This window comes from Chrysemys picta, chromosome 18 (genome assembly GCF_011386835.1).
Source record: "Chrysemys picta bellii isolate R12L10 chromosome 18, ASM1138683v2, whole genome shotgun sequence".
Classification (NCBI taxonomy): Eukaryota; Metazoa; Chordata; order Testudines; family Emydidae; genus Chrysemys; species Chrysemys picta.
The window spans coordinates 15,871,031-15,893,932 of record NC_088808.1 but is presented as its reverse complement, the minus strand read 5'-3'; the positions used below and the strand labels follow the sequence as shown (position 1 = coordinate 15,893,932).

General features: G+C 45.2%; 1 protein-coding gene across 20 annotated transcripts in view; it reads right to left on the bottom strand.

Annotated features, from left to right (window-relative positions):
* The window catches only part of PRRC2B (proline rich coiled-coil 2B), a 63,814-nt gene that overhangs the window by 14,802 nt on the left and 26,110 nt on the right, over positions 1-22,902 (bottom strand). For 18 of the 20 annotated variants that reach the window (XR_006175389.2, XR_006175390.2, XR_010593642.1 and 15 more), the window contains exons 7-18: positions 22,537-22,778; positions 21,917-22,038; positions 21,252-21,394; positions 20,507-20,597; positions 19,795-19,987; positions 18,827-19,142; positions 16,601-16,794; positions 10,021-10,228; positions 8,672-8,894; positions 5,855-7,912; positions 3,606-3,805; positions 2,451-2,596 (exon numbers count right to left, since the gene is read on the bottom strand). Coding sequence is in view for 12 of the 20 variants with exons in the window: in XM_008169148.4 (XP_008167370.2) it covers positions 2,451-2,596; positions 3,606-3,805; positions 5,855-7,912; positions 8,672-8,894; positions 10,021-10,228; positions 16,601-16,794; positions 18,827-19,142; positions 19,795-19,987; positions 20,507-20,597; positions 21,252-21,394; positions 21,917-22,038; positions 22,537-22,778 (4,136 nt within the window). In the remaining 8 variants the exon portion in view is untranslated. The remainder of the gene's footprint in view (positions 1-2,450; positions 2,597-3,605; positions 3,806-5,854; positions 7,913-8,671; positions 8,895-10,020; positions 10,229-16,600; positions 16,795-18,826; positions 19,143-19,794; positions 19,988-20,506; positions 20,598-21,251; positions 21,395-21,916; positions 22,039-22,536; positions 22,779-22,902) is intronic. The other 2 variants (XM_042854281.2, XM_065572407.1) reach the window with 1 other exon arrangement.

Genomic DNA, 22,902 nt, shown 5'->3' with positions numbered 1-22,902 from the left:
GAGGGACAGGCAAAAAAAAGATTAAAACTCCAACTCAGATTTTTCCTTAATCCTTCCCCAGTCCTGTTGACACAGCAGGATCAATTCACTAGTTCACAGTAAAAAAGAAACTAATAATTCACTGACTCAGACACTAGAGAGGGAACCAGCTGTTAGTTTACCTAGCACATCTCCTTGCCACTGCAGGATTGTTCCCTATTGCACAATCACTCAGACTCTTTCTAGCCTAATTTTAAATGCGCCAAGGAACTAGGCTTCTATCACATCTCTTGATAACCCACCACACAATAGATCTGACTGTCACAAAGCATTTCCCAATAACATTTTATTGCTGAATGTAATCCTTCCCCATTTATGCTAAAATAAATTCTCCCCCTCAGCAGAATTTGCAATCTTCAAATACTTGTAGATTCTAGTCTCCATCACACCTTTAGTCATCACTTAGCCAAGCTATACAACATTTACTCCTAAATCTTTCCTCATAAATCAATTCCTCTAGCCACCTAAAAAACCAACAAGTTGTTAGAACTCTCTTCAGTTTGTTAATATCTTTCTGGTCAATATGGTGCCCAGAACTGCACACAATATTCCAGGTACAGCTGCACCCCAGGGAAGCCATTACCTCTCCATCCTAGGACATGGTACTTAGGCATACAGAGCCCATAACCGCACTTGTCTTTTCTGCTGCCATATCCCATTGCAGAACTCCAGAATTGGGTTGTTCACTTTTAGCATTATTGCTTCCCAGGATTCTTCCTTCTACTGAATAGTTGTGGTTTGGATTAGTCCCCTCTCCCATCAAATGTATTAGTCTGCTGTTTTCCAAGCTGAATTTCATTTTGGTGCTTAATACCCATTTTTCTACTCCTTTTAAGGGATTGGAGAGTAGTATTCAAAGGTGGTAAAATATTATAATACAAGCAAATCACAGGACACAATGTTGGCCCGAGTTGGTAGTCCAGTATAGACCAGAGCAAATTGTGTTCAGCACAGCATCACCCTGGAGTTTAATCACAATTAGCTAACACAATAACGAACCCAATTTATCCTGGCCCACATGGACCATTGAGTTGTGGTTAGCATCATGTCATTATTCTTCACAATCATGGTCACACACAATAACGTTTTATAACATAGACAAACTCCAGGCCCCTTTGTATTTCTGTCCTCACTAGTGTTTGCAACGCCTCCTAATTTAGAGTCACCAAGGAGTTTCATAGGGTGCTTGTTTCCTGTTCTAGATGTACTAACACTCCACAATGGGAGACTGGAGAGATGGTGATGGGAGCAATCAGAGCCTTTCTTCAGTGTATCAGTTTAGATTTGTCTCCTCATATTCCACTCCTCGAGAACAGAGTAGTAGAAGGGTCAGAAGGATCCATTGGAACATCATTTACACTGACAGAAGACCCTGACTAACAATTCAGCCACAGCAATCCAGTCTCAGAACACTGTTTAAGGGTCAATGAGGAGTTAGGAAAGGGACATTTAAGTCCCTAAAAATGGTCTGGCTACAAATTATTATTTTAATCCTGGAACCACCCTTCTGTATGGGTATTTCTGCTGCCTCCTAGCCAGATAAAATCTTACTGTTCAGGAGAGAAGTACAAAACCTTAATCTGGGAAAGTGAACTTTTGTTAATTGATGCCTGCTGAGAAGCTCTGATCTGGACTTAAGAACTCTACCTTTAATGAAAGACTGTTCAACTGGCAGCCTAAGATGAAAACTGGCCTACTCCCACAATTCCCTTGTAAGCATTTCCAAATGGCAGAAGAAATGCTCAATTTACCCACCCAGACGCAAGAACAGCCATACTGAATCAGACCAATGGTCCATCTAGCCCAATATCCTGTCTTCTGACAGTGGCCAATGCCAAGAGCTTTGGAGGGAATGAATGGAACAGGCAATCATTGAATGATCCATCCCTTGTGGTCCACTCCTAGTTTCTGGCAATCAGAGGCTGGGATTGCATACCTGACCATCTTAGCTAACTGCCCATCGAGACACCTATCTCCTCCATGAAACTTAACTAATTCTTTTTTAAATGCTGCTATAGTTTTGGCCCTCCCAACATCTCCCGGCAATGAGTTCCACCGGTTGACTGTGCATTGTGTGAAGTTTTACAAAATCCCTTCTTTGGGTCTGCTCACTCATTTGCATGCCAAGCTGTGCATCAGTAACAAAAGAAACAGCCAGCAAAAGCTTTGGGAGCCAAAGTAAACATAGCAACAGTCAGAAAGCTACAGGATGTTGCTTACAGACTAACTTCCCCTGCCCAGCTACAAATCACATTTTCTATGCCTAATACTTGAGGGTTAGTCGAACCACACATGCTGCCACTTTCTCAAAAATGTTCTGTGTGTGTGTTTGTGCGCCTCTCCTTCTCAGACCACTGCAGGCTTTACGTGGGATCAGGCTGTGCTCCATACTCCCAACTCCCACTCCTCACCTGGGCAGCTTGTTCTTTCTTCCTACGTTCCTCTTCCAGCAAGCGGCGTTGCTTCTTAGTGAGGACCTCAATGAAGCCTTCTCCTGCCATAGAGCCCACTTCATTCTCCTCTGCTGTGCTTGAAACCCGATTGTCAATGATGGCATCTGAACAAGATTTACGGTTTAAAAAGGTTGTTCAAAAATGTGTTCCAAAAGGGACCCAAGCTAAGGAGTGAAACCGCTTAGCCAACAGCAACTTCAATTTACTTTGGAAACTAGGCAAGAGCAGCCTGTTGATATCTACCAGCAGGGTTACTCTGAAGTGCCTTGCATCACTACTCTCCAACAGAATCTGAGCACACTATCCCTGGCCTCGAGAATCACAGCGTGGGACTGGCAGCCGAAATCTGGGCTTTCCATATGACACCAAGGGCATTAACTCTAGAGAATAACCCAGAAACTCCTCCTAATGCTGAATTACATAGCACTGGGTAACATTTTCAAAAGAACCCAAGAGTTAGGAACCTAAGTTCCATTTTCAAAAGTGACTTAAGTGCTTTTGAAAATTTAACCCACAGTCTTTAAAGTGCTGTACAAGGATTAACTGATTAACCTTTACAACCCACCCCTGAAGGATTATTAACCCTGAGGTGAAGTGACTTGCCTAAGGCCACAGAGAGCCAGTATCAGAACCAGGGTTGGAACTCAGTTGACTTTCAGTCCTGAGCTCAGATCACACTCCTCTGCTTTAGATGGCTATGGTTTCTCAACTTCTCTCCAACCAACCAGACTATTTTTTACTCTTGACTTGAGATAGACCGTAACGCTGTGTAGAGAGAGACATTTCTATAAGCACTCCCCTAACTCTTCCCACAGAAGAAATGTTAAAGGCACACCAACATCGAGTTTGGCTCAAAACTGGGTCTTAACGAAAAAATTAAAAGCTTTTGCAAATATTTAAGACGAATAGAAATGTTTCCATAATATTTTTTGGTCAATTCCACTGGAAATTTGTTGTTATAAATAAATGGAGAGAAAAGAATAAACCTGACATTTAAAATGACTTCAGTTTGAATCATGCTGGGTGTTACCAGTAACAGAAAGGAAGACATTCTAATGTGATGTTTAACTGGATAGCGTCCCTTTAAGGAGACAAACTAAATTAGACACTTACTTCCATAATTCAACTCGAACTGTGACATGGTCTCTCCCTTTTCACTTGGTCTCTGGGCTGTGGATTTAGGCTCTTTTTCCTGCTTTTTACCTGGCCCCTCAGCACTGTCTGAGCTGGTGCGCGATGATCTCTCTAGGCTGTAAACAGAGTGGCTGCTCCCACTTTTGGCATTACCCAGACCCCCACCTTCTTCTGGAGATCTGAGAGAAAAAGAGAGAAGGGGGTTAGGTTCAATAAGGACAAGGAGGGTGGAGAGAAACACAAATGGGTTAGCTTCTCCTAGCCACGTTTTTAAACCAAGCTGGGCAACCTGCACTTTTCCCTTCCCCACGCCCCCCACTCTCAATTGATGTAGATGCTGCTTCAGAGCAAAAGCCTGATTATGAGGATATTGTTGTGGGAAATGGGATGGAAACAAAACAACAGCATTTGCAGTGATGAACTGCACATGGTTTGTACTCTTAGCTTGTCTCACAAGGAGATTTACAGGCCTCTCTCTGTGCTGGTGCTACCAATGTCTACTACCCTTGTACAAAAGCTTTAAAGTTGCCTTGAATCCTCTTTACAATAAATGCATATTTTCCAGCAGGGTCAGCTTGGGGTCTGAGAGGGGAAGGGAGGCAAGAAAGAGACAAACACTTAGCCAAAAAATGCCTCTTCCAGATTATTTTTCTTGGCAATTCTTTGCACCTCTGACCATCAGCTACGTGTCATTCCCTACAGCTTAACTGACAAGGAGCACTGGGAAGCTGAAGAGAAGAGGTGCAGAGGATTAGCAGCACGATAGGAAAAAAAAAATCTGGTTTAAAAAGAAGCAATATTTAGCAGCACATCTGTCTCCTCCTCCCCCTTTCCCTCACTTCTCTCTTCACCTGAGTACAGTTCCCACCACACACCCAGTTACTGGTATCTCAGCATACACCATTATTCTGTTATTATGGAGCAACTTGCTAATAATTAGCCGGGGGAGAAAACAATCAAGTAGTGTCATCAAAGCAAGAATTATCTGCTTCAGGGGTTCTCAAACTGGGTTGCAACCTCATTTTAATGGGGTCACCAGGGCTAGACTTGGTGGGGCCCAGGGCCGAAGCTGAAGCCCAAAGGCTAAAGCCCTGGGTGGCAGGGCTCAGGTTTTGGCTTTGGCCCTTCCGCCCAGGGTGGCCGGGCTCGGGTGGGCTCAAGCTTCCGTCCCCCTCTCCTAGGGTCATGTAGTAACTTTAGTTGTCAGAAGGGGGTTGCGGTGCCATGAAGTTTGAGAACCGCTGGTCTACTTCAAAGCTTTAATTCCAATACATCTGTTCAATCTGCAGGAGGCCTGTATCTCCAACAGCTATTGCTAAGAATAAGGGATCACAAAGGAGTTGCCAGTCTGGAGGTCTACCTTGTCCAGTATCCGATCTCCAACAATGGCCACCACCAGATGTTTCAGAGGAAGGTGCAAGGAACCTCCTAATCCCCAGTAGAGTTTGGTTTAAACTCAAGGAAGTATTCACAGGAGTATTCTTCCCAGCAGGTCCGTAACATGCAGCACGTTTCTATGAAAGGAGTGCTGCCTTCCATTCATCACCAAGCAGCAATGGTTTTGAAAAAGTCTATTCAAGCATGGCTAGACCCGGGAACTCCCCACACTGTGCACAAGCCACAGCTACTGCTGTGGATCTAGAAAAGCTTTAAATTGGGAAATCTACTTAAATAAATGACATTTCACCTCTGCATTCCCATCAGGTCATTACCGAGGAAACGAGCCTTCCAAACTTTCCACCACTGCCAGGGCCATGCCCCAGCTGGGATTCACTGGAGGAGGGTTGGAGAGTTTGGAGTCGGTGACCAAGATGTCTCTGTTAACTCTCTAGCACTTGAATTGATGGGATGCAGAAGTGTGATCTGCCGTTGTATTATAGGTTTTAAAGAGGTTAAAGAAGGGTGGCAGCTCAGACAGCACCAGCCATTACCAACCACTCTTCTGAAACAAAGACAAGCTGGAACTCCCACCACAAGTAGTGTTCCAGTGAAGGCATCAGAGGTACAGCAGGCTCAAATGAATATACATGTTTGTGAAGCCAATGAACAACACACAGATGGATAACTGGTGCTAAAAGTCATCTGTGTGTGATAAAAGGAAGCACAGCCAACATCTCTGCATGAGTCAACCCCTTCTTGCCTGCAAGTCCAGTTTGCCACAGGGATATCTGCACATGTGGTGACACGCATGCACAGAGCACGTGTTGTACGTCAGACTTTGAGTTTACCTTTTGCTTTTCATTGGCATCCCATTCTGCTGGCTCTCGAACCGGGAAGCAGCTCCTCCACCGGCCCTTATCAATTGCTCCCCAAACCCTGCTGGTTCAGCCTTACGGCTCTGTCTGTCCACTAGGGGCCTCTGGCTTGAGAAACTCCTCTTTGCCAACTCTCTCTTCTCTCCCAAGCTGCCACCGGCAAGGCCACCGTCCAGCTGCGCTTCACTCTCCAAAACACCATCGCGTCTCTCCCGTCTCTCACTGAAGTCGCTGCTTTCAGACGCTGTCTCCCACTCCTCATTGGCATGATCTGACGAGTTCTGATAGGACAGCTCAGGAGACCTCCTGCCAGAGACACCATTCTTCTCCACCGTGGTCAGCTTGGGTCTCCCGGGCCATTGGCTGGGCAACAGGCTGGTTCCACCTTCCTCGGGGTTCCACTGGCCAACAGATTCTCTCTCTTGTCTCAGGCGCCTGAATCGGGGGGGCTTGTCTTGACGAGGGGGACGCCGCCTCCTGAATGGCCTGTTTTCTATGTTCTCTTGATCTGCAGCGTAATCCTCCTGGAACAAGGGCCTTCTGTTGTCAATGTGATTCTCCTCAAAAACCCTGCCAGTGAAGGAGTCCGCGTGCTTGTAAGAATCTTGGATATAGTCCCTGTCAGACTGTCGCCTAATCCCAAAAGTGTCTGATGGAGGGCAGTGGCTGTACTCCTGCCATGTGGTTCCCCCGCTTCTGCCCTGCCACTGGGAAGGCTCCTTCGCCATGAAGCCTCTTCGCCCGTACCCAGAGTTGCTCAGTCGTGGGGGCAGAGACCTCCCAAAAGCTCTCGGGGCCCTCACCTTGGCATCAAGGCTGCTGTGATCGTCAGAGTAGATTTTATTGGACCTCCAAGAATCTTTGAAGTCTCCCTTCTTCAGGTCGCTCTCCTCCCTCTCTAGGAGGGAGCTTTCATTGCTGTTTTCAGAACCCCTCTGCCGGCGCCGCTTGGGGAGCTCCTCGTACTCAGACCCTTCGCTATGTGTCTCACTAGCAATCCTGCGCCTGGGCTTGCCCCTCGGGAAGTCTTCCGGCTGATTGAACTCCCGTAGACCCCGCCCTCTGCTGCTTCTTTGGTTGTTATAGACACCCCTGCCACTAACAGTAGTGCCACGGCCTCTGAAAGTGAACTCTCTAAAGCCTCTGCCTCTCCCTCGGCCTTGGCCTCTCCCACCAAAGGCTTGTTCCTCATCGATAAAGATCCAGTTGTTTCTTTTTGTGGGAGGGAGGTCATTAGACTCTCTGGAAAGCTTATTCTCCCATGCCCTTTCAGTCTTCTCCTCCTCTTCCTCCTCTTCCTCCTGAGATTTCTCAGCATCTTGGGTGAAACTGGCTTGGGAAGAACCCTTTTCGTCCAGCAGGTAATGAGTGGAGTTTAGCAAGGTTGATGAATCTTCTGAATCATTCTCCGCCTTATAGACAGGTGCTTTCTCTTTTGCTGGGTGTGAGACCTCTTCTCCTTCTAGTTTAATCTTCTCCTGCTCTTTCTCCTTCTCCTCAACCTTGAGGGCTTTCAGGACTGGTTTTTTAATTGGGCCAGATCTCCGGGTCCTCCCCATCTGCTCCTGGTGCTGACTGGTGGTGTTTCTGTTCTCAGGAGCCCAATCCGTCTCTTCAGCAGGTTGCTTGCTGGCAGCACCTTCTTTCTTCCATGGGTCAGCACTAAATGACTGCTCATCCCTGGGCACTTCTTCATCTGCCTCTGCTGCAGCTTCCGAGGATTTCTGATGGTGGTTGATGTCCCAACCATTATACTCAGGTTTTTTATCAACTTGTATAAAGTCAGACTCCAGGGGAGAACACCGTAAGCTTGCATGGCGGGCACCAGAAACGCATGCATCTTGCACGGTCTCCTGGTGCTGAAACAAAAGATCTTGGCCTATTCTTTGAGAAGATATACTGCTGTCAAAGTCAGCTTGGGCCTTCTTGTCAAAAGTGTTTAAGTACTCATCCCCTCTCTCCTCAAAGAGATCTCGCTGGGCAGTTATGCCCTCTGACCTTCCAGATGAGGCAGAGAAAGAGCTGTCACTCCTGAAAAGGAACCAGAACAAAGTCAGTCAGTCAGTCAGTCAGTCAATGTGATTGAAGCACAGCTCCAGGTCTCCAGGCTGAACACAGTACAAATAAAGAAATAAATGCAGTTTAGTTATCTACTTTAAATCATGACAGATCAAGCTATAAAATACTTGACTGCTGGATTTATTGATCTGCCATGGCCCCAGTCTGCGATACCAGGTCAGGCAGAGCTGATGAACAAAAGTCAGTGGTTTCTGCACAGAAAATAAAAACAAGGGAGGTATACTCAGGAACTGAATGTGGAGTCAGCCTCCAATCTTTGTAGTGATTTCAAAATTAGCAGCTTGATTCAGAGTCAGAGTGGTAAGGACCACTGATTAAAAAATGAAATAAAATAAAAGTAAGAGACACCCATGAGTTAGCCAGAATTTTTGACAGCTGTCTACATAAGCAAAAACTGCCTCTCCCCACTGAGGGAGCCCCTGCAAAGCCCCAGGGCAGAAAGGTAAGGTACAATGAGAATCAGTTAGAGTCTCTCTAGTTTTTAAAGTTATAAAGCTTTGATTACACATACTGGATTTAATCTTCTTATATGCAAGAACTCAATGGTGTTTTAGCCTATCACTACACAGCACTCAAGGGAACACAGGTGACCAAAAATACCTTCTCCTGCTCTTTGAAGAAGTCTTATGGGTAGACCCCAAACCCACTCTTCAAGGGAAGAGGCGCTCCCAGTACAGTGTGCATGGCAGAATGGTATGGTTTTGCCCTCACCTGGTGTGCAGTCCCTCCATGCTCATGTTCTCCGTCTGTTTTTGATGTGGTAATGGGTATCCTTTGTTCTGCAGGGATGTGTAGCTTTCCTGGCCCCACACTGGGGCAGGGTCCATGGAGGCAGCTTTCCTTTCCTGCTGCAACGATGGCTGACAGTTTTGCTCTTCAGACCTGCAGCCGCTCCCATTGATGGAGTCCTGCTGAATCATGGGCTTCATAATTCCTGGACAGAAGAAAGAATTCAAGCTGTAACACTAGAGGCGCATAGCCAAGCAGCATTTTACAGCCTTAGGGCAGGTCATCTCCCTCTCCCTCCTGGGTGGTAGATGAATGCACCCATGGAAACCTTCTTTTAAAAAGGAAAACTGAGATCAAGAGATATATAAAGAGGAAAGCAACTGCCTCAGAATGAAAGGGAAGCAAGGATCCTTAGCCGCTATTTAGAGCAACTTTCATAGCCAAGCCTAAGCACAGCAATACAGAACTTCACTGGCCTGGGTGCAAGGAGCGGAGGGAGGAGGTAAGAAATACAAAATAACCACAAACATAAGGCACTGGTTTACTCATCCTACTGTTTACATGCCCATCTCTGGCAAATTAAATACAGGATTAATAAGTGCTAGGAGCATATAACCTGAGGCAGGACTTTTTGGCTTGTCCTACTTTTCCTTAGGGGATCTAATAAGGTTTTGAGAGTAAAACCATCTCCAGCCCACTCCTTTCTTTCCTTCTCTACCACACCAGACCCCTTCCCTCCATTCCTGCGGGGGGTCTCTCCCTGCTAGGAAATGAGAGCCCCCAGGCAGCACATGACTAGGTGTGGGGGTACTCTTAGGCATTCCCAATGCCACCCCAAACTCCAAGTACAGATCCTAGTGCTGCCTATTCATCAGTCCCCACCTCCCTTTTGACTCTTCCCAATCCCTGGAGAGGGTCGACAACAAAAAGCAAGGATGAGAACTCTGGGCCAAGGTAAGCTTGGTAAGACAGAAGACGGGATTTCCGGAAGGCAAAGCCGATTGGGACAGCTCCTCCCTCGAAGGGTCCTAACCTGCATCTCAACAGCCAAAAACCCACCCTCTTGTCTGGCACAGCACTCCTCGTGGCCTGAAGCCTTAGGAAAGAGATCAGTCCTCAAGGCATCATACACCTGGGGACTAGTCAGAACCCAAAAGAATGTCGCTTGCTCTTTGCAATTAATTCTTTACAGGTTACTGAATGTAAAGGTCCCATCAACTCTCAGTCTCATGAATCTAAGTTCTAGGGAAAAGGCCACAGATATGGTCCAGAAACTGAGTCGAGATAGCATCGGAGAGTAAGAAAGCCCAGAAAAAAAAAAAAAAATTTACCTGAAGGATGAAGGGCCGAAGGGTAAAAATCCACAGGGGTACGGCCCTGAGCCATACGAGGGTCCATGTAAGACGGCATCATCATCCAGCGAGGATCAAAGCCGAGCATCTGCGGGTGTGGTGGGTAGAACGTACGCTGAGGATGGGAATGGGATGGTGGAGGATAGACCTGCTGTTGCTGCCAATGCTGCATCTTATACAGCTGCTCCTGGGTAGGCAGAACAATGAGACAGGTTAGCACAGACCTCAATCATTTGTAGATAGCAGGACCTGAGTCAGGAGCGCATTTTCTTTGGCGTAGGCCAGCTTGCATTATAAACTCAAAAGAATCAAAGAATGTAGCATCCTTCCGCCTGGGGTAGGAATGACAATCGATGTGGGCAGTTCACTACCAGGTTTGATAGGGAGCAGCCTGTGCTTCTTTAGATGCATACGTCAGCTCACGCTGAATTGCTGTCTTCTTCTCCCAAGTACTCCTGGTGCTGCTAGATCACAGCATTACATCAGAGACACAGGAGATTTTTAACAGCACTTTCCTGTCAAACACAATTTACTAATCTGGTTCAAATAATGTAGATGCTGCTTCTCACTGGAGGGAATCTGATCACTTGATATTTAGTGCATATAGATACTACTACTAAAACTTATTAACCAGAGAGGTTACATTAAAAAGGAAATAAGTTCAGTTAAGAGAACATTAAAATCTTATAGTATTTCCTATGTATTATTCTGAAAGATGAAGCAACCATGAGGTCATCCCATTCCATTACCCTGACAGGGCAGGATACAATCCCCTGATAAAGGAATAGAACAGATATTTATCTGATTTGACATATGATCTTAGCCAAAAGTCCAGGTAGAAACTACACACAGAAGGAATTTTATATTCTGGGGAAAACCTTCAAAATGTAACAAAACCAATTAGAACAAGTTATATTTATTGGTCAAACCTGATTCAATTTTTTAAAAACTATGTTTACAAAGTTACCAGACGCTGCAAATGTTTATTAAAAGGTCAACTCCCTTCTCGTCTCGCTGAACCCCTCGCTGAAATAATCGTGGAGTATTTGTCACAGTACAAGAGCTTCCACTACAGCTCAATATCCCAGAGCAAGATTACAGCTTCCCTCAGGATCCAGCATTAGGAGAGAAGCTGGGAGAGACGATAACAAAAGCAACATGTATTTAAAAAGACAAATCTCTTTAATAAGCATCAGGAACCTGGATACTAGCTAAGTAAGTTGTTTTTTCTACAATGTGCTCTCAATTCCAGGTATGCTTAGATGTGAAAGGCCTTTAAAAGATACCAAACACGACAATCTTGGGAATCTTTGCTTCTTGCTACTCAAATCATCAATAAGGATAACATCAAAGGGAGTCTAACATTTCACTTAAACAGACTCCCTGATAACAAAGGCACTGAAGACTTCAGTTCTTTCGTTCTGAACTAAATGAGCAATACCAGGCAACTCTTGAGTCAGGATAATAGATTGAAGTAACCCATCCAGGCTGCATGAAACAGTTACCTTTGAAAAGAGAGAATCTATTACCCCTAAAAGCTAAGCCACTCCACCAACCTTACATGTAGGCCATTTCAGCAGCAGCATTTAGCCATTCTGTGGGATTACTAGCCACAACTAATACCGTATGTTCTATGCATATGACTGAATTATCCACTAGAAAGACAAAAGGACTTTGGAAATTTTGCCTATATGACAGAGATGCAACCTTCCAGGCTAGCCAGAGCATTTTACTTCCTCCATGGAGACAACCAGATGAGAAAGGAACAAGTCACAAAGCCCTAAAGTTCTGACCCTGACACAACACCATGGCAATAAGGCAGGGGTCGGCAACCTTTCAGAAGTGGTGTGCTGAGGCTTCATTTATTCACTCTAATTTAAGGTTTCACGTGCCAGTAATACATTTTAACATTTTTAGAAGGCCTCTTTCTATAAGTCTATAATATATAACTAAACTATTGTTGTGTGTAAAGTAAATAAGGTTTTTAAAATGTTTAAGAATCTTCATTTAAAATTAAATTAAAATGCAGAGCCCCCCGGACCGGTGACAAGGACCCGGGCAGCGTGAGTGCCACTGAAAATCAGCTCATGTGCCACCTTTGGCACGCGTGCCATAGGTTGCCTACCCCTGCAATAGGGAATCCCTTGCCCACCATTCAAATCTGTCACACGGCAAGAGAGAGATAAGGTGGGTGAGGTAATATCTTTCATCGGACCAGCCTCTGTTAGTGAAAGAGAGAAGATTTTGAGTTACACAGAGCTCGTCTTCAGATCTGGGAAAGGTACTTAGTGTCACTGCAATGGAGTCAACTTCTAGTTATGAGGTAAATCACAGTTCCAGCTCACAGCATGAGCTGTGTATTGGGAGACTGCAGGAGGAATGAATCCTCTTCTACCAGCCCATGAAGCAAAGCAGGATTGCAGTAACCGCTGTGACTTCCATATAGCGAGGGAATGGAATGGTCCGGGAACCTACGTAGTCATGGCCCTGCTTTTAACATGACTGCACCTAAATACCCTTTGAACTCTGGTCTAATTCTTCATATTGTTTTTATAATTCAAAAAGGAGGGCAGACAAATAGTTTACGCCCAGGAGTTAGGCCCCGATTAAGGTTGTACTGAACCAAACAGAAGAGAGGATATTTTAAACATCAACATAAAATAGGTGTTGGCATTTTAACAGCTATATATAAGTAAATTTGAGCAGTTATTGTGCTGATTTTCCATATGAATATTACCCCCCCTAAGGGCTTGATCTTGAAAATATTTCCATCCATCTTTAGTCTTGTCTTCACTAACACGTTAGCTTCAAGTGTTGCTCCTAATCTGACTCCCATCCGCAAACAAGAATCTTTAGCTAGAGTTAAGCGATGCTTTACACTCGAGCGAGCTAGCTTGCCTGTCAGGAGGTACAGGTGGAAGCTTGAGTGCTCGAGCTAGGGACACAGAAGGGATGTGGCAGATCTGATCACTCTGTGTTGCTGTTTTGCAGTGTGGTTACGCTCCCTTGAGTTAGGCTAGCCCAAGTGTAGATAACCTGAGCCAAATCTGCAGTGAAGACAAGCCTGTAGGGCTTTATACTGCTGTCCATCACCACGGTATTGTATCCATCTGTTGTCTCTTGTCTTATATTTAGTCTGTAAGCCCCCGGGGGTAGGGACCGTCTTTGTGTTCTGTGGTTTGTATAGAACCTAGTACAATGGGGTCCAGTAATACAAATAATAAATAGTAGTAGAATTTGAACACTTCCATGTAAAATCAATAGCAACAGTGAAGTGCCCAGTGAACTTCAAGGAACCACTGGCACTTCTCCCTTTTCACAGAATAAAAATCCCTTCTTGGGGTAGGAATTTTAAGATTTGTTATTGCTGTTGGTAGGGGGTAGGGGTTGAAAAGTGTGTCACTGCTGTGAATGATTCCTACCAGGAATAACGCCGATATCTGACTTCTATGGGGACCGCCTACTGGAGGTAAGCAAAGTACTACACCCAGCATGAAGCGTTTGCAGGAGAAGCCAGGTGAGATTTAAAAGCTGCTTTCTCTCTCCCTGCCATAGTGCAGAAGTAACCAAACAGGAAAGATGACTCTATTCTTAGCTTTACATTTATCTACTGCACTGGAATCATGGGGGAGAAAAAATTAACAAAATAAAGTTTATGACAGCAGGTCGTATTATCATTTTTGACTGCAACATCCCTAATGGAATAGCAAGCAGTACACGGAGATGAGAACCACAAGTGAAACTAACCTATCTGTACTAGCCACACAAAAGATGAAAAATAAAGCAAGACTTTTTAAAAAATATTCTTCCTGTGGTAATAATTCAAGATGTTATTAGTATGACAGGGAGGACATTTAGAAATATTGGATTTTGAGCTTGACAGCCTCCATTTTATATAAAGTAACTGTAGCAACCGTTAGTGCTGTATCTTTGAGTCACCAAAATACTTATCAACCACAATAATAATTATGGAGTAACATGACACTGAAGAGTAATTATTAAAACCCCAAGCTAAACATCAGGGCTATATTAATTTAGCGATATAATTAGGCTTGGCAGAATTCAATTTTTATTTTTTAATAATTTTGATGGGAAAACATCCATGTTTATATTAAGCATTTTTTCAATTTTTAATCAAATTAAATTTGCATAGTTGCAGGAAATTGTGAGGGCATCAGACAATTATTGAATGACAGCAGACAATGAGATTCAAAAAGTTGAAAAGCTTTATAACTGTCAAAACACAAACTGTCAACATCACATGTTAAAATATCCTTAAGCTGGTTCTCAGTCATTTTTCTTACCTTTCCTATCTGTAAATTTCACGTATTGTATATTTTCTTGCCAGTTTTTGTGTGCGTGCGTGTGTACGGTGAAATCCATTTTTACCATTTACCAATAAAAAAAAATCTAATCCTTCCAAGCCTAGATATAATTACCCTTTTTGTAACCATAGATGCTCCCCGTGAGACTGATGCACAAATGGCTACTCTGTGAAAGATTACAATGAACATCTAATCATTCCAAGCCTGGATGCACTCTTGTAGTGCTGCTCACACAGAAGTGGATAGTGGCAGCTATAAAGGAGGGGTGGGGAAATCATAGTTATAGAGCAATCCAGGCTGGGCATGGCACTGAAGAACATTCTGTAATGAAATAAAAACTTAAAACCAACTACACACTTAAAATTCAAACAAATAAGCTGAACTGAAGGAGCCAATACAGGACAAAAGAGATGGGGGGCAGAATAGAAGGCAAGTAGCAGGCAAACTGCAAACACCATCTTTACACAGAACAGGGAGGAGGTGGACTGCGACACATTCCAGTTCCACACCCCTGAGACCCATTTCAGGCAGGGCATAATCACCTGCCAACCGAAGATGCAACAGTGGGCTCTTCTAGTAGGCAGACAGCTGACCACATTCCAGAACATGGGTACAGAGCAAGGAACTCTCAGTAGATGTATTTCATATTAGAGTCCAAGTCTACTAAGAAAATAGACCTATTGCACAAGGGTTTGACTGCCCCCTGCAGCCTCCTTTATTTCCCCTTCCATGCATGCCTGGGCCTGTTAGCACCCACCCACTCCCTGGGGAGCGGAGAGATTTCTGACATACGTCTTGGTCAGTGGAAGTTAGGGGACATGTTCACAAAGGGCCTGATCCAGCAAAGTGCTAAGCACGCTTTGCTCCCACTGAAGGCCATGGGAGCCAAGGGTGCAAAGCACCATGTTGGATCAGGCCCACAGTGGCAGCGCTGCATTGGTAGGAGAAGACCCCACTGCTGCACCTTTAATTTTGGCCACGGGAAGAGGAACCCACCCCTCTGTGTGTATTTGATTCCGATGATCCTGGCAACAACCTTACAACCCAGAGCTCTGTTTTAAAAACTACATAACCCTAAAACGATACTGCCAGGAGGCAACAAGACAAGTTTAGCATAGAAGCCAACACTTCACACATCATTGTCTAGTACAGTGGCTCCCAAACTTGGTTCGCGGCTTGTTCAGGGTAAGCCCCTGGTAGGCCGCGACACACTTTGTTTACCTGATCGTCCGCAGGTAAGGCTGCTCGCTGTTCCCGGCCAATGGGAGCTGCGGGAAGCGGTGTGGGCCAGGCCACCGCTTCCTGCAGCTCCCATTGGTTGGGAACGGCGAACCGCAGCCACTGGGAGCTGCGAGCGGCCATACCTGCGGACACTCAGGTAAACAAAGCGTCTCACGGCCCGCCAGGGGCTTACCCTGAACAAGCCGCAAACCAAGTTTGGGAACCACTGGTCTAATACTATTCTTTAAAGTGAATGGCAGAGACAAAGGGGCAAATCCTGCTCTCCCACCCATTGCTTCCCCAACCACAGAAGCCTCTAGATGTAGGACTGGAAAACACGTCTTACAATGAAAGGCTCGAGGAGCTCATTTTATTTAATTTAACAAAGAGGTGGTTACGGGGTGATTTGATCACAGACTGTAAGTACCTACACAAGGAGAAGAAATTTGATAATAATGGGCTCTTCAATCTAACAAACAAAGGTCTAAAAAAATCCAATGGCTGGAAGTTGAAGCTAGACTCATTCACCTATCAATAAGGCTCAATTTATTTATTTTTAAACAGTGAGGGTAATTAACAACAGGAACAATTTTCCAAGGGTTGTGATGGACTCTCCATCACTGGAAATTTTACATCAAGACTGATCAAGAAAAGTCCCATGGACGACAGGATGTCAGACTAGAACTAGATAATCACAATGGTCTCGTCCAGCCTCATAATCTCAGAAGCTATGAACAAGGGCATGTAAGATGTGTGCAGCCTACACAGAAAATCTATATTCCCAAGTACAGCTCCATAGGGGATTCTTGTGTCCAAGCATGCTGAAAGCAGAGCCAGGAGGAAGATTCCTGTTTCCCACCCCCTGGACCTCCCTAGCACAAAGCCTGGTTACTTGGTGCTGAGCATAAGATTTGGCCCCAAATAAACAACAACATTTGATGAGGGTGTGCAGTGAAGAGAGAGAAGGTGTGAGTGTGCTGGTGGGGGGAAGGCGGAGCTGTCAGACCTCTTACCTGCTGCTGTTGCTGCTGCTGCTGCCTCTGGAATCTTGGAGGAAGTGATTTCTGGTATTTATTGAACTCTTGTGCTGGGGACGTGGCTTCTCTAATCTCCTCCTCAGTGCTGTTTTGGGCAGCTACTGTTGTGGCTGTGGTTTCCTCTTCTAGATAACCAACAGAGACATCCTGTGCATGAAATTCAGAAGTAGCTGGGGGGGATGAAAACAAGATTGGATTAAGTTCTGCTGCCCACAAGAATAGCCCACATTATAAAGCTGCTAGCTTAGGCTACCTGTGAGAACACTGCACATACGACCTGTGAGCACATTGTGATTGTATTACACAGGTGAACTCGCCATTCCACTCTATTATACCATATGTACAGTATTTCACCTGCTATCTTCCTTCGACCGCCCTAAAGATCATTCCATTTTCCTTGCTCTGCTCACACAACCCTCCAATGCTACACCATCCTTCTGACCAAGGAAAAATGAAAAATAATCCATTTTGAGCCCAATGCCACTCCTTACATTGACCACAAGGGTCATTTTAATGACAAGGCGCTTGCCCCTGCCCTTATGAGTCAAACACACTTTTTAGAATTTTTTAACCCTTGGTGGAGCAAGAGGCAGAGTTCTAGAGCACAGATCTCCTGCAGGACGCACAGAACACGGCCACTAATCAGCCAGTTGGCCTTTCTAATGCTGTCAATGCTGATGCTGGTCGGGGAACGCCCTCTGTCGGCCTTCTTTCTTTTATGAGGCACTGGGGAGTGAGACCCGTGCCTGACCAATGCCTTGGACCTGTGCGTGGAGCCGTGGGGGTGCCGAGGGTCCTTAGAGGAGTCCTTCCTCGGCACCGGCTCATGCATCGATGGTGCCAGAGCGCTGCACACCGAGGAGGCGGCGCTTGGGGCTGGGTCTGCCGCACCAGGGTCTGACTGAGGCCGAAATGCTGCCTCCATAAGCAAAACTCGGAGGTGCTGTTCTCTGTTCTTGACGGTCCTGGGGCAAAACTCTCTACAGATTTTACAACGGTGAGGTGACCCTCCCCAAGACACTTCAAGCACGAGTGTGCGGGTCACTTCTCGGCATAAACCTGCCGCAGTCTGAGCACAGCTTAAAGCCCGAGGCATACCTGGAGCCGGGGAAAATGTGTGTGTGGGAGGGGGGGGGGAATTCCCCAAAGGAAACTTATGAGAGAAAACTATCTATACTAACTAAACTACTACTGAATCCAACTATATACATGATACTGCGAAGCACACGCTTACATTTGTGCTGCCTTGTAGAGTGTAAGGCTACATTAATAACGAGCCCTTGAGGGCTCAGCCAATTGCTAGTCATCATTTAGCAGTAAGGCATTCCCTGGGAAATATCCCACCCTCTGACTTCACTACCTCAACCAAGCTTCACAATCATCATTGCTATGTACCAGTATTAAATTGTTTGTTTAAAAAACTTAGTGTGTGTGTGTGTGTGTGTGTGTGTGTGTCTTTTGTCTGGTGAAAAAAATTTCCCTGGAACCTAACCCTCCCTCCCCCTTTACATTAATTCTTATGGGGAAATTGGATTCACTTAAAGTTGCGTTTTTCAGGAACATAACTACAATGTTAAGTGAGGAGTTACTGTACAAACACACCATTCCTTTGTTGAGAGCCAACTGCTGCTCTTCATGTGTATTTAAGGACCTACTTAAGTGTCACTGGTTGCATCAAATCTCATCTTAAATTAGTTTGTTTCAAATTAAGCTCTGAAAAAGACTACCATCCAAATTGAAAGTTTTTCTAAACATTTTCTACAGTATTTGCACCCTAAATATTGTAGTGTTGTATTAAAGCATGAAAACCTGAAAGCGAAATTGACTATACAAATAACAATGGAATTTGAGGCTTTGTTCTCATCTAAATTGAGAGACAAGTAAAGAGAGGGCATAATAAGTAAATCAGACTGTAAAAATTCTGTCTAATCAGGTAAGGTGTTGTTTGTAACTTGGATAAGGAAATTGGGGTGGTAGGATTTTTTTTTCTTTTTAATACAGTTTTTAATCAATTGTGTCCCTTTAAAGGAGGCCCTACGTTATTGACCCAAAATAAATGTTCTTTAGAAAACTAGAAAAAATGGATCCCTTGTGATGTGACTCAAAGCAGCCTGCGACCACTTTCTTTGTCCCCGCAGTGCGCGGTTACATCCTTGCTCAGCTAAAAGGCGATAATATAAACGCAAGGTAACATCTCCCTACCTCTACGGAACGTATGACCATTCTCCTGAGCCACCTTCTTTTCCACACTCGGGGGTTTCAGATCTTCATTCTCCACATGTTTCTGGGTCTCTCCTGGTTTCTGAGCCAGTTTGCATTTCTGATCTAGCTGCTTGAGTTTGGCAGCACAGGCAGCCAGGCGTTCCTCTCTGGCTCGTCGCTCTTCCTCCTCACGTCGCCTCCTGGCTCGCTCAACAGCTTCCGAGATCTCAGAGTGGACAAACTTCTGTCTCAGGGGCACCTTTTCTTCTTTATCCTCCAAGGACTGCTGTCTGAGAATACATCCCAGTGGGGGCTTCTGCCAAAGGAAGGAATACCCCACTGAGCATCATCTGAAAAAACTAGCCTCATGCAGTTTAACCTTTTTAATCCCACACAAGGTACAACCCCTCCCCTCCACCTACAGAGAGCTTCTTAGCTGAGAATATGTCCACGACCCCATTTGGTTCAGTCTTAAATTGCTAAACGCTTAAAAAGTTTTTGAAAAAAAAACCTGACCCCTGCTTTTTGATGGAAACTGATTGCCACCATGCACAAATTCCAAAGACAACATTACTAAATTGACACACACAAAACAAGTCTTGGGGCAACCTAAGCATTCTGGCCCAGCTTAAATTCTCACTCTCCTCTCTCTACTGGGGGTGTTGCACGGGAAAATCTCTACAGCTGGGAGAAAAGGAAGTGCTTTGTATCATTCAGCAGTGCACCCACCCTCCAAATGATTAGGAGCAGAGTTGGTAGGCTCAAAAGAATATCCTCTCCCAGTCTTCCTGCCTGTTATGATTAGCTGCTCACTAAACTACTCACGCTTTACTCAGGTTTCATTTTGTCACAATGGGTGCTTCAAGCTAGACCGCTGTTTGTATAATTCAACATGGATTCTGAAGCAGAGTAATTTGTTATATTAAGCGTCCTGTCAGCACAAGCCAATCTATGCAACTTCAACATACCTGATATTCTGATGCAGGGGTCCAGCCATTCAGCTTCCTTGAAGGCTGCTGGGGGCCTTGCACCTTGACAACTGACCGAGACAAACCAACTGGGTCACCCCAGTTCTTTCCTTCCTCCAGGGTGTGTTTAATATCTGCACTGTCTGCAGAGCTCAGGGACAGCTGTCGCTGCCTTCTGGGGTCCCAGCTGTTCCTGTTGTACAAATGCCATTGATATTACCATTTCCAAATAATCTCAAAACACATTTTCAACTCATTCATCAAGTCATAAGAAGGCTTGTTATACGAGCTACAATACAATGGAAAGAGGGACTAGAGAATCCAACAAACAAAAATACTTGACACGTATATTGGGCTTTTCATCCGTAGATCACAAAACGCTTTGTAAAGATGTGTAAGTATTAAAGCCACCATTTTTACAGATGGAAGAAATGAGGTACACAAAGATGAAGTAACTTGCCCAAGGTCACAAGGCTCGTCAGTGGCATAACAAGGAACAGAACACAGGTCTCCTGGCGCCCAGTCACGTATCCTATCTATGCCACAAAGCTGTCTCAACATAGATTTTGAAAAGTGGAATCCATGAGGTTATACCATACAGTTGATGATTAGAACAAATTTTAAATAGCCTATGATAATTTTTACACTTGTTGAAAGAGAAACCAAAGGTATGAACACAGCACCAATGGAATGTCAGACAGACACCTCTTACCATTTCTGTCTTCCGTCTTTAAGAGCTTCTTCCTCTTCCTCATCTTCGCTAAACTTCAGTTTCTCGGAGTAATCCACTTCGTCATGTATGCCTATAGTGGCGGGAGTGAAGAAAGGATACATCAAAGGAAAGAAAGAGGGCCCTATAACAAACTGAAAAGCATCTTGATCTGCACCACTCTATAGGCATAAACCAGACACAACTTAGAAAAACTGAGTGTCCAAGCACAGCACTATTATTAGGACTATCGAAAACAAGCAGTGTAGGTCTTGACCACACATCTCAATCGCAGGCAGATTTCAGAAGACTGGTAGCATGCATTACAGACAGGGAGGACGAAAACGGAGATGAAGCATCCTGTGCCCGAGATCATACATAGCTAGACTTCAGCTGCATGCACTGAGACGATGGGACTCTCAGGATTTGCGGCTAACTTTGACTCCATCTCTTCCCAGAAGGGAAGATCAGCTCCAGCGGTTCCCTTTCTGCCACATGGTGTTATCAAGCTTGTGAATCCTCAGATCCAGTTCCTTGAGTACAGCATGATGGGAGGACCTGAACGATCTATTGTACCATCATTTACACCACCACCAGCTGCATAGAACACCCTCCTCTTTTGTGTGGAGAGCAGGGGAGCATGGGAATGAATAGGGTCTTTCTTTGGGATGGCGGGGTTAGCAATTCATTCTCTTCACTCCCTGAGTAGTTACCGCTTGCTTGAAGCAAGAAGATAATGGTACTTTACCTGCCCAACCATCATCTGCATCAGTGTCGAGTTCATCCAGCTCCTTCAGGTTTTCTGCATTGATAATGGTGGGCCGGGGAGCCCGCTCTCCTTGCTGCCGAACTGGACGCGTTGGGCGAGATACCCCAGGTCTATTCTCTTTTCTATATGGTGAGACAAAAAGTTATTGCTGCAAACACCGGTTAAGAGAGAAGGATGGAAAGCGCAGGGAATCTATATGCCTGCAATTTATAACAATGCACCAGTTTAAGCTACATTGTGTGTCTCATGCTTACGCAGCAAACCTACAAACAACTGTTATTGCCCTTTAAATCCTCCCTCCTCTCCCCTCATTGTTTATTATAGAGCCTCCAATAGCCCCTCCTGGATGCCTATAGGTCACAGACACCATCCTTATGACCTAGGACTGGACAGGATTTCTTTTGAGGTTCTTCTGTTCCTTGAACAAAGTGCAGGACTCGCTCATCTTCTGGAAGCTCAGCTCCCTGCCTCTGTAACACTCCCTGACCCTGCTGCAGAGGAAGCAAAACACTGAGGCTTTAAATGAAGCCAGGCATACAGCTTTATCCACCAGGCTGGCTCATTTCATAAGATTCTTGCATAAGATAAGGAACTTATCCTATATTAATTTTCCTCTGCAAGTGAGTCCGTTCTGGAGGCCTTACCCATCTTGGTCATTCATCTGGTATTGTCTGAAAGGGACACGGGGCTCAAGCCGAAGCTGAGGAAGGGGGAAAGACCCACGGTCCAGTGATCCAGGGACCTCAGATGACTGTTGTGGACACATCTGAAACAGAACAACGATAAACATACTGGTTTTTCTTTGCCAAAAAAAATATATTTATTAATATTACAAGGGCATTTTAGTGCTGGGGTTCGGAAGGGAGGGAGAACATTTCAGATTTATCTGATTGGCAGGCATGGTGTCATCTTGGACACCATCCTTTCCCGTGCCAGTTGAGAGGTAATGAGGCTTTTCAGCGGACGCAGGCATTTCTTTCTGAATGGAGGGGATCAGTGTTGCACTTATGTTGGCTATTGAGGACAAATGTCAGAGAAATCTACAAGATGGGAATGGCAAGACAAATAAGGGAAGAGATCTCAGCCGGCCCAGAGCAATACCTGGGAGGGGAGGATCTGGAAATTTGGTGCCTCTGCTAGCAGAATCAGACATAACATTTTTCCCCCTCACACACTATTAATTTCTTTGAGTGGGAACGGTGACACCCTACAATCAGGGAGAAACGGACGCGCGCACACAGCTCGTGGGAGCAGAGGGACTTACAAAAGCAGGTAGCATGTCATGGTACGTAGGCGGATGGTACGCATTTCCCATGAACTGCGAAGCCCCTTTACGGATAGGCTGAGCCGGGCGGAGAGAGGGCTCCTTAGGATCGCTGGCACTCGCTGAGGAGGGGGCTCCATCTCCTGTGCTAGAGGTCTTGCTGCCCGGCTCAGGAGGGGAGGCGGTCAGAGATGTGGCAGAGGTAATGTTCCTCCCACCGCCCTCCCTCCAACTGGTGACATCTGAAAATGAAATAATACATGTGTGAGTGTGTGGGGGAGGGCACATGTCGAAGGTCATCAAGCAAAGAGTTTCCAGGCTCAGAATAACTTGGTGGCTTCGTAATTAATGTCAAAGGAGAGAAAG